The 15,064-nt window shown below is 39.7% G+C and overlaps 1 protein-coding gene across 1 annotated transcript in view; it reads right to left on the reverse strand.

Moving 5' to 3' along the window:
- The window catches only part of KLHL29 (kelch like family member 29), a 1,311,461-nt gene that overhangs the window by 245,557 nt on the left and 1,050,840 nt on the right, over positions 1–15,064 (reverse strand). Inside the window, exons 9-10 of the mRNA XM_073625329.1 lie at positions 14,240–14,439; positions 10,755–11,014 (exon numbers count right to left, since the gene is read on the reverse strand). Coding sequence (XP_073481430.1) covers positions 10,755–11,014; positions 14,240–14,439 — 460 coding nt within the window. The remainder of the gene's footprint in view (positions 1–10,754; positions 11,015–14,239; positions 14,440–15,064) is intronic.

Here is a 15,064-nt window from a genome sequence, read left to right on the forward strand (position 1 = left end):
GGAGCCATTGATTTTAAACAGAGGAAGAGAAACACCGCTAAAAGATAGCGTGGCTAAACGTGCATTAACGCCAATACTATAAGCTACTAAAAGCACGTTTTTACAGCTGCTTTTTCCTGGCGTTGGTAGTAGCTTTGCAGCTCGTTTTTTCTAACGCCCTGTGTGCATGAGCTCTTACGTAGCATAACAACATTTAAAAAAAATGCTGCTTACCTGTTTCTTACACTTTGCTAAAAACTCCCAAACTGAAGTTTTCATGAAAGAGCAGATACCCCCCAAGGTAAGTATTAGGGACTTTGTAGGTAACAAGGGAAAGGACATAAACAAAAATTGTATAAATGATATTTATTTATTTATAGAGAATTTAAATTATTCAGGTGCAAACATCACCAAGGACAGAATTGATAAAAACAGCAAGTTACAATAGTAAATCGTTAGTGCGTGGTAATTGTGGATATTCGGCCCGACGCGTTTCAGGACAATTGTGGGGTCCTTTCATCAGGGGTGTCCAAGGAAAGATGAGACTACCAAGCACATTAGTCTTATCTTGCCTTGAACGCCCCTGATGAAAGGACCCCACAATTGTCCTGAAACGCATTGGGCCAAATATCCACAATTACCACGCACTAACGATTTACTATTGTAACCTGCTGTTTTTATCAATTCTATCCTTGGTGATGTTTGCACCTGAATAATTTTTGGGATTGACAACCCACAGGCCCCATTGGTGGATCTATACATTTACTCAAACTGAAATTTTCCTCTGCTCTGCAAAGGGGGCTGTGGAGTTGATGTTTGCCATAATTAACTTGTTTGCACTGTGCTGGCAGATCTTATTATTAGTTGTAAACTAGATTTGAACAGTCTGCCCTGACAAAGAGTTAAAGATTTAGACACTTGCCTGTGTTGCATGTTAATGAGGGGAAACCCAACGTGTCCCGCTTTGTCAGTAGGGACAGACTGAGTTTCCTCTCATTTCCAATTGTTTAGAGTAGCTTGCAGTCTGCCCGAGACCTGCTCCAAATAAACACCTAGAAAGGTAAGAAATATATTTATATAACTATTTTTAGGTAAACTGTGTGAATAGGAAAACATAACAAACATACAAGTGGATTTTCTCAAAGTTGACTGCAAACGTGGAAATAAAATAGTTTTAGACAATGAGCCTCGTTATCAATGGGCTTGATTTCCTAAAGGCTGTGCACTCTGCAGGTGCAGTTGCACTCATTTTCCCCAGAGCTTAAAGCGGAGCTCCAGTCCCCCTACAAAAAAATGAAAAGTCAGCAGCTACAAATACTGTAGCTGCTGCTTTTTAATATTAGGACGCTTACCTGTCCAGGGATCCCGTGATGTCTTTACCCCAGCTGATTTTTCAATCGGCTCTCGGGTGCTGCCGCCTCCATTCCTTGTAAGGTAAACCGGCAGTGAAGCTTTGCGGCTTCACAGCGTCCCCTACTGTGCATGCGCAAAACACGCTGCGCTCTCTGATTGGCCCGGCGGGGGTGGAAAGAAGGAGGAGTGCAGGTCCTGTATTTGTGTGTTGAGGCGCCATTGTAAATTAATGGAGTTGCAAAGTCCAGCAACTTATCTGCTGTTTCAGGAAAACATGCATTGTAATAACGTATATGCGTATAGGGGGTGTAGGTGTGTTACTAATTATATGTAAAGACTGAAAAATAATGAAACGTGGAGGAAAGAAGAACAGGCCTACTCCAAAATATTAACTATGGGTATTCTGCTAATATACCACCTTTCAATTGTGAATAGCGGCAGATGGCGTTCAGACTGTGCTACATGACTGTTGGCATTTTAAAAATTTTGTCCTAGCTTCAAACTATTTTGATGCAAATATCCCAGCCAGTAGTAGTAAAAAGGCTGTGGTAAAGCAAAAGGTAACACCTGTAATAAGTGTCTAGTTGGTTCTGCAGGAAGATGTGTTTGCTCCGGACATAATGATAAATGTCTGAGAATACACAATTTTTTAACACTACAATAAAGCAGGAGTTATAGAACCTTTTGCAAAAAATATGGGAGATATATTTTACAATGAAAGAAAGTTTAGAAGGTTGGATGAAACTACAAGTAGTTTGATTTTTTTTTTCATTCAGTTTCTTGAGATGCAATACAAGAAGAAAATATGCTTTTGAATGACCGCTCCTGTTGCTCGGGTCAGTGTAAGTGGTAATGAGCGCACCGAGAACTGACCGTTTCTGCACAATGGACAGAGTGGAACCTGTCAGATTGAGACTGTCATTTCATTTATCTGCACAATGCACTTGAACTTTCATACTCATAACTGCCCAAATTAGAATTCCCATGATCCTCTGTTCTGCTGCTGGGCTTGTCAATATCAAACTTTTATGTATAGGTAAACCACAGTGCTAGCCACAATAACCATAAACAGCACTGAAAGACATTTAGTTAGCTAAAGCACTGTCATAAACAACTGCCGTGTTTTTTTTTTTTTTCCCATAAACTACTGTTTTCACCTTTTTCTCATTATTTGTTGCCTCTCGGTGTTGCTGATCTCCTCCAGCCTTTTCAGACACTTCCTGTGTATGTGCTCTTGGTCCAGGGTCAGCTGCACATCATTGCTCTACACTGGCTTCATAACAGTGACATTGAATGGGCAATGCCTGTGCAACTTTACGTAGAGCCCAACTCCATGCAAAATATGTGTGTGAGTATGGCCGCTTCTAGTCTCAATCAGGGGTGCAGGTGACAACATTGAATAACTGGGTACCAAATTGACATCACATTACAGAAAGTGTTTGAACAAAGAGTTTCACCCGATAATATTTTAATGAAAGCTGCAGCTATAGAAAGACAGAAAACAACTTTTGTAATGAAATTATCATAGGATTGGGACCAAATATGGGTCAACTTATCTAAAGGTTTTTCAGCTCTCTGGAATTGGCTTATGAGGTTCTTACTCGCTGGCATTTGGTACCATCCAGGATGGCCCAAATCCATTCTTCAGCATCTAACAAATGCTTCAGGGGTGTAAAGAGTTTGGTGATGTTAAACATTTCTGATGGATTTGCCCACCTTTTGTTACTACATTTTGGTCCAAGATGTTTCAGTTTCTGCATACTAAATTACTAAATTATGCCTGGGGGAGGGAAGTTCTGCCCGATCATGCAACCACTGTGAATCTCTGTCATAGTGGTCATATAATTGGGAGCCACTCCTGCTGGCTCCAAATCATTACTAGAGACAGCAACAACAGGTAACGGGTAAGTCAATCATTATATTGCTAATGTAAAAGAAAAAAAAAAGGGCACACCAGCCTTGTGCATTAGCCGAGACACTATTTATTTCCAAGGTAAAAGTAGGTAATATACTCACAAATGGCAGAATACAACATGCTCATCACAAATCTCCAAAGGAATGACCAGAACACTGTGCACACCTCCAGATGGACTAGACAAATGTCACACAATCCTACAGACACTAACGCATTTCAAGGGTGACCCCTCTTCATCAGGGTCTCCTTGAAAATGCATCTGTAGTACTGTGTGACATCTGTCTAGTTCATCTGGAAGGCGTGCACATCGATTCTGGTTGTTGCTTTGGAGATTTGTGATGAACATGTTGTGTTTTACCGATTGTGAGTATGTTACCTTGGAAATAAATAGTGATTTGGTTAATGCTCAAGGCTGATGTACCCTCTTTTTGTTTATTTACATATAGTGTCTATTGATTCCCTAGTCTGAGGGGGGGCAGCAAGGCCAAATGGAACCCTGTGGACCAAGACCTGGTTTAAGTTTTAGATACCCCTGAGACTTCTTCCACAATGCTGGTGTCATTCAAGATTTTTACTATATTGTATGACATTATACTGCTAATGCTGCCCAGGAGAAAATGTAACTTTATTACTCCATGGATTCCAACTCCATGTATGTTTTCATTTAAGAATAGAGTGGGAAGGGTTTGAGTTAGCTGTTTTTGTGCCTGCAGTTGAGACTGGCTCCAAAAAAAAAAACATCTGTCTGCAAATCTTGCTGGTTCCAGTAGGTTATGTTAACCTGCTTCAACCTGCATTTGCATCCACTTTGACTTTTATAGGGAGAGAAGCAATTCTGATGCTTCTGATGCAATTCAAAAACTAGTTGACACAGATTCCTAACTGCCTGCTGCCCAGCATACGTTTATAAACTCCCTGAGCAGCAAGCAGCTATACCAGGATCATGGCTGCAACAGTGACTTTCCTGTAAAAGTGATCGACTTTCCTGTAAAAGTGATCCAAGTGGCTTTACAGTCGCCTGATCACTTTTACAGTACTTGGAAGGGACCCCTGTTCTGCCACCGCCTGCCACAATTCCGAGGCTCTACCATTCCACCACAGAGAAGATGGAGGAACATCTGTTGCCCAATATCCTCTGTGACAAGTGAATCTGGAAGTGAAAAGGATTTAGAAGCTTCCAGTTTTAGTGGGGTCATTCCCTTGCCAGCACAGGCAAGAAAGCATAAGATCAAACACAATCTGTGTTTGATCAGATGCTTTGAAGGGCAGAGGAGACATCAACAAAGAGTACCTGTCATTGCCTAAAGTTATCACAAGGGGCTTATTTATCCCTTAATTTGATGTTACCATATGAGTGATGCAGGTTTGGGGAAAGGGGGAGGGGCTAGTATATTGCCTAGAGCTCCACTTATTGGTGCAAATGGTAAACATAAAATATGAATATGTGATATTTACCTAATACATTTTTCTATTTTATTTTTTAAAGTAATGAACTAAAATATCTACTGAGCATAAAAAATAACTAAAAATACATAAAAAAAACAAGCTAAAGATGCAATTTAAGAAAGATTGGTGATCAAGAATTTGACTGATTCACATCACTTTGCATAAAATAAAAAAAAAGACAGGCTGTAGCCTACATTAACAGATGTTTCATCCCTTTTTAGGGCAGCTTTATGCCTTATAGGTTAAATGTATCAATGTTTTTGATTAATTCTATTTTTAATTTTTTTTTTATAAGGTTCACAGATGTATCAGTAAAAATTGACACAGTTTGCATATATTATACCAGGCCATTTTTATCAACACAGCACACCGTATAAAGAAATTGTACATTCAAAGTGCACCCGGTATAAAAGGAACAGAGAGAGATTGTGTAATTATAAATGCCGTGACTTAGTCATTGAAACTACATTTCTATAACTCGTAACAAAACAAGTATAGATGAAATAAAGCAGAATATAATTATATTAACCAAAGGGGATCAGTCAGGAAAATTCCTGGGTCTAGTGAGTTCTGCATTTATAAAGGGAGCACGGGAAAGGGAGGAGGGATGGAATGTCCCCAATTGGTGGAAAAAGAACAATGGTGATTGAGGGGGAAGGTAAAGAAAAAAACAGAGGGGAGTGAAAGTTAAAGTGGTTCTAAAGGCAGAAAGTTTTTTTATCTTAATGCATTTTATGCATTAAGAAAAAAACCTTCTGTATGCAGCAGCCCCCCTAAGCCCCCTAATACTTCCCTGAGCCCATTTCAATCTATCAATGTTGCATGAGAGACTCAGCTGCCCGGGACCCTCCCTCCTGATTGGCTGAGACACACAGCAGGCACCATTGGCTCCCCCTGGTGTCAACAAAAGTCAGACAAGCCAATGAGGAGAGAGCGGGGGCAGGGCTGAGCTGCTGCTCCTTATCTGAATGGACACAAAGAGCTGCGGCTCGGCTTGGGTACCCCAGTAGCAAGCTTCTTGCTTTGGGGTGCATGCAGCAGGAGGGAGAGGCCAGGAGTGCCAGCGAGGCACCCGAAAAGAGGAGCATCTGGGCTGCTCCGTACAAAACCACTGCACAGAGCAGGTAAGTATGACATGTTTGTTATCTTTAAACAAATAAAAACAAGACTTTAGTATCACTTTAAGACCCATTTCACATGGGCTGTCCGATCAGGTCCACTGTCAGTTTTTTCGGCAGACCTGACTAGACCTTGCACTCTCCCCTATGGAGCGGCGGATGTCATCAGTGACATGTCCGCTGACATCTGCTGCTATTCAGTCCGATCCTGTCTGTTTGAAAAATCCAGACAGATGGTAGTTCTATTTTCCATCCCTCTGGCGGATTGAATATGATTGGATGAAAACGGACAGGTGATCCATTTTCACTTGATTTCCTCATAGAGTAGAGCAGGACCTGGTCCGTCTCGGCTCTGCACAGTGAGCGGAGACGGACCTGTCATCCGCCTGCTCAGCAGTGATCAGCGCAGCGATTCCCCGCTAAGCAAGTGGAGTCCATCAGGTGGAGGCACCCATGTGAAAGGGGCCTAAGTGTTCTTGATTTAGAAAGAGAGAAACAAATATTCGGTTGTTAAGGTAGGCAAGACACGACTCCTGCTAATAGCTGTTTCCCTTCTTCTGAGAATATGAACGTGTGCCAAAGTCTCCATGTTTTGTGAAAAGTCTTCCGGGTATCTTTTTGTGAATGGAGTAGGTCTGCCATCCTATTTACATTTATTGAGTCACATCTGGATGGACAGGGGAGAGTCTTCTCGCCAGCAGGCAGGAATTACACACCTTGACTTCATTTGTAAAGTGTCTTAGGATCGATAAACTGTATATTTTTTGGGCTATGGAGTTGTGGTGAAGGAGAAAAAGGCACAATTCGGCAAAACGGTGTACATATTATGTAAGTTTTTGGGATATTAGTCTGATTTTCTTCCAGAAATCTGTGTTTACTACATTCCCAAATCCAGGGATCTCTTTTCTGATCCACATCGCCAGCAGCGGTCTGGTGCAGAGGGCATAAACTTGTAGAACTACTGTATGATGGTGTTCTATACCACCTTGTCATGCCCTTGTAATTGCATTCCCGAGTTCTGTATCATTACAGGTTGATGATTTTAGTAAGAAAATATATTTTCTGGAGATGTTCCATTGTGAAGGTAGTGTTCAAGTCCTTCTTCCATGCTGCAATGAATGGTTGAGGATCCAATTTCGGGGTAATAAGACAGGCATATATCAATGACAGGGAGTGTCTAAGTGGGCCATTGTTTGAACACAATGTTTCGAATGCTGTGAGTTTGCAGAGAACTTTGTGGGGTGTAGGAAGAGGTAAAAAATGTACAAATTGGAAAAACATTGAAAAGAGGTAGTTGAAAGGGAACTCCATTAGATGTCAGTTGGGTCAAAGATGGCCAGTTTGTCTCTGTCAGGTCGTCTGCCCCCTGAGAGAGTGCTTTCTCTTTAAGTTTCAAGAAATGAGATTCAGAATAACCCGGGGGTAAAGTCAGGGTTCCCACATGTTAGGAAAAGAGGAGATGGGTAGGTGCTAGTGCATGGTACAGATTTTTTTTTTTAATTCCATTCTCTTCCTTTGAAATAAAACACTTAGTCTTCAAGCAGGAGGTAAATAGCATTTAAACAACAACAGAAAAATCAATAATAACTGCAACAGCAGAAGTATAAACTAAAGACTTGTAAGCAAAATTATATCTTAGCTGTAATGCATTTGGATTTTGGAACAGTCAGGACAAATGGAAATGTTTTAAAACTGTATCTATTAGCAATACACTCAAGACTGAAAAATAAAGCAGAACTCCAGCCAAAATTATCAAGATAAAAATGAATAGCCCATTAAAAAGTAAAATCACAAAACAAGTTTTTGCTGAAATAGTCAGCTTCGCCTGCACTGCAGTACTATTTTCTGCTGCTAGATGTCCTCAGTTTGACATTATTCAACCCACCTCCACTGACCAAACACCATCCTGGACCCGCCTGGACAGGAGAAGTATCATAGTGATGAGCTCATCTCTTTGTCACTCTGCTCTCTCCTGTCAGTACATGAACTGAACCGCTCTTTGTACTGCTTCTACTTCTCAAACACCAACTCTGATGTACAGGGACTGCAAAAGGGCCACTGGGACAGGAATGAGATACAAATCTCCCAAACAGGGACAAAAACAATAAACATCTGAAAGAGGTTCTAACCCCCCCCCCTTTTACACAAGCCAAAACAAGGAAAAATTGTCTTGTCTTGCTATCGCTGAGGCTCTGATAAAGAGCGTACTCCCTCGTAACGCATAAGCTGCTTGCGATGCCATCTGGTTCCTCCTAATATCCGGTCCAGGTTGCAGGTGTCTAGAAGACACGGTTCCAAACTTTTGGAGCAATATTAAGCCTTTTTTTAACATTTGTTTGTGAGTATGACTTTTGTTTTTACTATTCAAATAAATTTTATCTTTGGTAATGCACAAGGTCGGTGCGCCCTCCCTGTTTTTCTATATGTTTCAGCTCTAAGGACACACATTGTTCTAAGGAGGGCAGCAAGACCTTTGAAATTCCATATTCTATCCAAAGGGTTGGCTACACCACTTACACATGGACTAAACTCCTGAGCGGAGGAGATTGTATTGTGCTATATTATTATGCCCAGTGTATTGCTTCACACTGACCTGAAGGTGTCTTTTTTCCTGCTGCTGGCACCACTCTGGAGACCGCTAGCCAGAATAAGAGATGGAGTGCAGTTGGTATCAAGCCACATAGGACAGGAGCCAGAACAACAGAGGAGGCATCAGTTTATGCGGCTCTTGCTCCCTACTATAGCTCCAATTTTACAAGTAGTCCCTCTGTATTGCACTCTGTTTGATGATCTGGAATGGCGGGTCAATAAGCCCAAACCGCTCTCGACCAGTCACCTGTCCACGATCTACTGGTAGATTGCAATCTACAGGTTGCTGACTGTTGAATTAGAAAAATAGGTGAAGGCTGTGGGAATCTTGTGTGAAACCCTTTATAGACACAATTTGTTGCTTAACTGCAACAGAGGAAAATTAGGCTTTCTTTTCTGTCCGACAGGGCTGTGTAAGTCTCAGGACTGGATGGATAGAAATACAATTCTTTGTATGTATCCTTCTAATGTGTTTTACTGCTCTGTGGATTCTGGATACTTTCAATAAAGACTTTGCCAAAAAGAAAGAAAGAAATACAATTCCTTTGGTAGGTAAAATAATACCCATATTTGTATTTCATCTGTGTACTACGCGGTTCGTCTGGAGTTTAACTTAAAACATATTGTATAACTGGCAGAAGCTTGGTGGAGATGACAAAACAGAACAAGTATTCCTAACACAAAATTAAGAAAATCAGCGCTATCAAACTAAAATAATCAAATAAAAGTAAAACTACCACTTACAGTGTTCCACTCACCGCTATTTATAACCATCAATTTAATAATGTAGTGTAGCACAACTTGTTAACAAATATATGAATCTCATTAAGTGCAATAAAAACAATTACATATGACATGTGCAATAGTGCAATACAGTGCAAAATTATGCAATCCCGTAGTTCATTCAAAATGCAAAATAGTCCAATATTCGATCTACAAAGTCCAATAATCCATAGTAAGATAGATCAAAGTAGGAAAAACACCCAGAGTGTCTTCATATATATTTCATCCTATAGTGCTCATCCTTCACCAGGTGAAAAACGTGCTCACCTCAAACATGAAAAGAAATTGCCTGTGTTATAATATGTTCTGTGTACAAGTCCGCAGAGACCAGCTCCTTAGTCCTCTTCATTGAGCTCCCGATGGCTCCATCCTCTAACACCACCAGTATGAGTCACACTTCCTCCGTGTATGTCTGTATATGTCCCACATATACAGACATACACTTACTAAAACCAGAGCTTGGTAAAATGGCGGCTCAACTCCCGGGCAAGTGCACGGTGTGATGTCACGGGCTTGGATCTTCCCTTCATGCCTTGCGCCCCTTGTGATTTGGCTTCCTCAGTAAGTATTCCTAACAGGACATCTCTTCCCTCTTCCCTTGCTCTTAGCACCCTTCAGCCTTATGGATGTTTTGGATCGTGGGCTTAGCCAATGCAGTTTTCAATGACCTGTTTATCCACTTACAGTATAGATTAGCTCTCTTTTTATTATCTGCTTTGACAACCTCAGCACTAATTACGAAAGCTGGCTATGCAGTAGAATTTCACTCAAAATGTACATTTGTTTGATTTTATAATCTTTAGTGGAGTCAAATCGACATTATTTTTCGACCACAGTGATGCCGCGTACACACGGCCGGACTTTGCATCGGGCAAAACTCCGTCAGCATATCTGATGGAAAAATTTAAAACAGGCTCTATATCTAAGTCCGTCGGAAATGCCGACAGAAAAAGTCCGATGGGGCATACACACGGTCGGAATGTCCAATGAAAAGCTCCCATCTGACTTTTCTGCCGGAAAGTCCGACCATGTGTACACGGCATGAGAAGAAAAATCATAGAATCAGGGTGGAAAATTTTCCTCAAACAAATACATTTCTAATCATATACTGTACGTGGATTTCATTCTGGAAATTACATTCATTCCAAAATCAAATGTTGAATGAAATGAGATTTTGAAATACTTTTGCACGGCACTTATCCAGTTATCAAATGTCAAAAGAGTTTTCAGATGAACGTTTGTTCTAAAATATACAAATGTATAGTTAACTTTATTTGTAATTGTATCTGTCTGTGGATGTTTATGTGAACCTAATGAAAAAAGTTGAATAAAAATGATTAATTTAAATTAAAAAATATTTATTTTAATAAAATCAAACAGATTTTTTCATGTTTTAATAACGCTTACAGTGCTGTGCCAGGAGTGTATTTTAAAGCATACCTGGGATTCCACTTTAAGTCTCCATAGAAGCTATTTTGAAGCACTACCAAAATACATTTTTATATTTTTCTGTGTGTTTTTGTATTTGACAAAATGGAAACAGCTTACAAAAAGTAGTTTATCTCTCCTACCTGTGCTCTGTTTGTCGGATCTTTCTTTATCCATTTTAGCACTGTCTCGTATACCAGCTCCTCAGCTTTGGTGTTCAGGCTGTCATTAGAAGTGTATGATACGAAATCATCCTTTGAGATATTCAGGATCTCATCCTGGTTTGCTACCTCAGGGAAGTTTTGCAAGGCGTACGCTTTGGCCATGTTGTACAACTCCACACATTGCATGGCCTCTGCCATGGCCAGGATGCCCAGGCAATTGTTGGCAGTCAGCTGTTTCTCTGCAGAAATACAAACACAACATATAATTTTACCAGTGTCCACCAATCCATATAAACTACCTGACTTAAAGGGAAACCGTAATGGTTCTAGATTTTATTTTAAAGCTTTTTCTTTTTTAATCTGAAATGTTATAGCTGTATTGTTTTTTCAAATGTATACAAAGGTATACTAATAAACATTTATCATAGTTGTCAACACATGACAAAGTATACCAAAGAGCACTACAGGTTTTTTTTTAAGATGTTAAAGGGTTTGTCTCCTTTTAGACCCAATATGGTTAATTTACTAAAGGAGTAGAGTCTGCTTACCTAACTAAGGTAATATTGGTTGAACTAGATGGACTTGGGATTAACTATGTAACTATGTAATATTGACTTTGTAAAAGTGTATGTTCACGTTATAAAATAAATGTTAGTAAATAGTGTAAAACTATGTTCACTTTGACTACCTAATCGTGTGTGAGGCAATTAAGAAGAAATATAATCCTTGGTAGTTCATGAAAATTGTAAATAAAAATGTCGTTTGTTTTAAGCAAATAGTCTCTGTTTAGTATAGATTAATTTGAAACATCTAAAATTCAGCTTGAGCCACTGAGCCAAGTAAACAACAGGTTTCTTTTTATAAACAGAGGAGCTAAGAAGAGCCTGGAAACCATGTGAAAAAAACAAAAACAAAATATGCATATGCAGTAATTAATATTTACTGCACTAAAAGAAAAAGAAAATAGAATATACATTTTATTTTACTTTTTAGTCCTGATCATCATAAAAATAAAATACATTGTATATATAGTATATATATACTATATAATACTTATATATATATGTCACTTTTCATTCCCTTTACAGATATATACTATGGGGTTGATTTACTAAAACTGGAGAGTGCAAAATCTGGTACAGCTCTGCATAGAAACCAATCAGCATCCAGTTTTTTTTTGTCAAAACTTAATTGAACAAGCTGAAGTATGATGCTGATTGGCTACCACACAGAGCTGCACCAGATTTTCCGCTCTTTAGTTTAGTAAATCAGCCCCTATATACAGTATCTCACAAAAGTGAGTACACCCCTCACATTTTTGTAAATATTTTTTTTAAATATCTTTTCATGTAACAACACTGAAGAAATTACACTTTGCTACAATGTAAAGTAGTGAGTATACAGCTTGTGTAAATTTGCTGTATAAATTTGTGTAAATTTGCTCTCCCCTCAAAATAACTCAACACACAGCCATTAATGTCTAAACCGCTGGCAACAAAAGTGAGTACACCCCTAAGTGAAAATATCCAAATTGGGCCCAATTAGCCATTTTCCCTCCCTGATGTCATGTGACTCATTAGTGTTACAAGGTCTCAGGTGTGAATGGGGAGCAGGTGTGTTAAATTTGGTGTTATTGCTCTCACTCTCTCATACTGGTCACTGGAAGTTCAACATGGCACCTCATGGCAAAGAACTCTCTGAGGATCTGAAATAAAGAATTGTTGCTCTACATAAAGATGGCCTAGGCTATAAGGAGATTGCCAAGACCCTGAAACTGAGCTGCAGCACGGTGGCTAAGACAATACAGTGGTTTAACAGGACATGTTCCACTCAGAAAAGGCCTCGCTATGGTCAACCAAAGAAGTTGAGTGCATGTGCTCAGCATCATATCCAGAGGTTGTCTTTGGGAAATAGACGTATGAGTGCTGCCAGCATTGCTGCAGAGGTTGGAGGGGTGGGGGGTCAGCCTGTCAGTGCTCAGACCATACGCCGCACACTGCATCAAATTGGTCTGCATGGCTGTCGTCCCAGAAAGAAGTCTCTTCTAAAGGTGATGCACAAGAAAGCCTGCAAACAGTTTGCTGAAGACAAGCAGACTAAGGACATTAATTACTGGAACCATGTCCTGTGGTCTGATGAGACCAAGATAAACTTATTTGGTTCAGATGGTGTCAAGCGTGTGTGGCAGCAACCAGGTGAGGAGTACAAAGACAAGTGTGTCTTGCCTATAGTCAAGCATGGTGGTGTGAGTGTCATGATCTGGGGCTGCATGAGTGCTGCCGGCACTGGGGAGCTACAGTTAATTGAGGGAACCATGAATGCCAACATGTACTGTGACATACTGAAGCATTTTCAACATGATAATGACCCCAAACACACTTCCAAGATGACCACTGCCTTGCTAAAGAAGCTGAGGGTAAAGATCAAGCATGTCTCCAGGCCTAAACGCCAGTGCCAACCTATGAAGCTCTGGTGAACTCCATGCCTAAGAGGGTTAAGGCAGTGCTGGAAAATAATGGTGGCCACACAAAATATTGACACTTTGAGCCTAATTTGGACATTTTCACTTAGGGGTGTACTCACTTGTGTTGCCAGCGGTTTAGACATTAATGACTGTGTGTTGAGTTATTTTGAGGAGACAGCAAATTTACACTGTTATACAAGCTGTACACTCACTACATTGTAGCAAAGTGTAATTTCTTCATTTACAAAAATGTGAGGGGTGTACTCATTTTTGTGAGATACTGTATATCTATATATACTATATACTATCTATCTGACTTTCATTTTACATTATATGGCCAAAACTTTGTGGACACCTGACAATCACACCTATATAAACCTGTTAGACATCTCATTCCAAAATCTTTGACATTCCTTTGTGGCTACAACAGCCACTGCTCTTCTGGGAAGGCTTTCCACAAGATTTTTGAACTTGTCTGAGGGAATTTGTGCCAATTCAGCCAAAACAGCATTTATGTGGTCAGGTACTAATGTTGGATGAGAAGATCCGTATCACAATCAGTATTCCAATTCATCCCTAAGGTGCTCAGTAAGGTTGAGGGCTCAGGGTTCTGTGTAGGCCACTTGAGTTCTTCCACACCAAATTCATCAAACCATGTCTTTGGACTTATGCACAAGGACAAGGTCATGGTAGAACAGGCAATCCCCACACTGTTGTCACAAGGTTGGTAACACACAAAAAAATGTCTTTTTATGTTGAGGCATTGACAATGCCCTATAAAAAACTGAATAATTTGGAGGGGTTTCCACACAGTTTTGGCCATATAGTACACCAATGGTATGGCATGTTAGATATTCGTGTCTAGGACAATACCGAGTGCACTTTGGGCAATTTGTATTTAAATCTAATGTTATAATATGGAAATATGACCTAGACCTGCCCCTGCTCTAGTACAAGCCCAGGTCTTTGCTAATGTGTATTTTCAAAACGTGCCTCCTACCTAAGAAGGATACGCAGACTTTACAGAAGGTGTGGAACTGAAACTTGCTGGCTGCCTCAAGGAGAATTTTGGCATTGGCTGAATCTATGATCAGGGAACCTGTATAGACAAATTCCAGCAACAGTTCCAAGACTTCAGCATTGATATTGGACATAGTCAGCTCCAGTTTCTCTCCATTCTTAACCTGCTCCCGCGACGACCTGGCAAATACAACAACATTCTTAGAATGGACACGGGTCATTTGGTAAATCAGAACCCAACAATACTTTTCATTAGCTTTCTAGGCATAAAGCATTTTGTCTGTCATACTAAAATAACTCATCTTTTCCTGGATCTGGAAGAAAATGGTCTTTAAATTCATACAATGGAATAGAAAATAAATAAATAAAACCCAAACAAACAAAAGGTTTTATTGCTGTGATTATTTGCATTCTCATGCATAAAAGGTTGCAAACGCAAGGAAGATGAGGCAACGTTAATGAAAATGGATACAATGTTAGTTTTCAAAGGGAAACAATACATTTTAATGAGATCATTAATTACTGTGTGTAAGAAAGGCTTTAAAATTGCTCAGCTGAAGCAGATTGTTGATGTGTCTGAATATGCATTTGTAACAAGTAATGAAAAGTTAAGCGACACTTAAATAACTTTTCTGTTTTAGTTATTGGTTTATTTTATTTTATTTTTTTTCATTTGTATTCTTTATTAGTTTCAATGCATAAAAATGGGCTACCTTTTTTGAAAAGGGTGCAAGTCATCCCTTGACAACTGCTTCTACAATATAATTGTAGAACTTATCTACCACCTTACAGGATTATCAATGCC

This window comes from Aquarana catesbeiana, linkage group LG04, assembly GCF_042186555.1.
Source record: "Aquarana catesbeiana isolate 2022-GZ linkage group LG04, ASM4218655v1, whole genome shotgun sequence".
NCBI classification, from domain to species: Eukaryota; Metazoa; Chordata; class Amphibia; order Anura; family Ranidae; genus Aquarana; species Aquarana catesbeiana.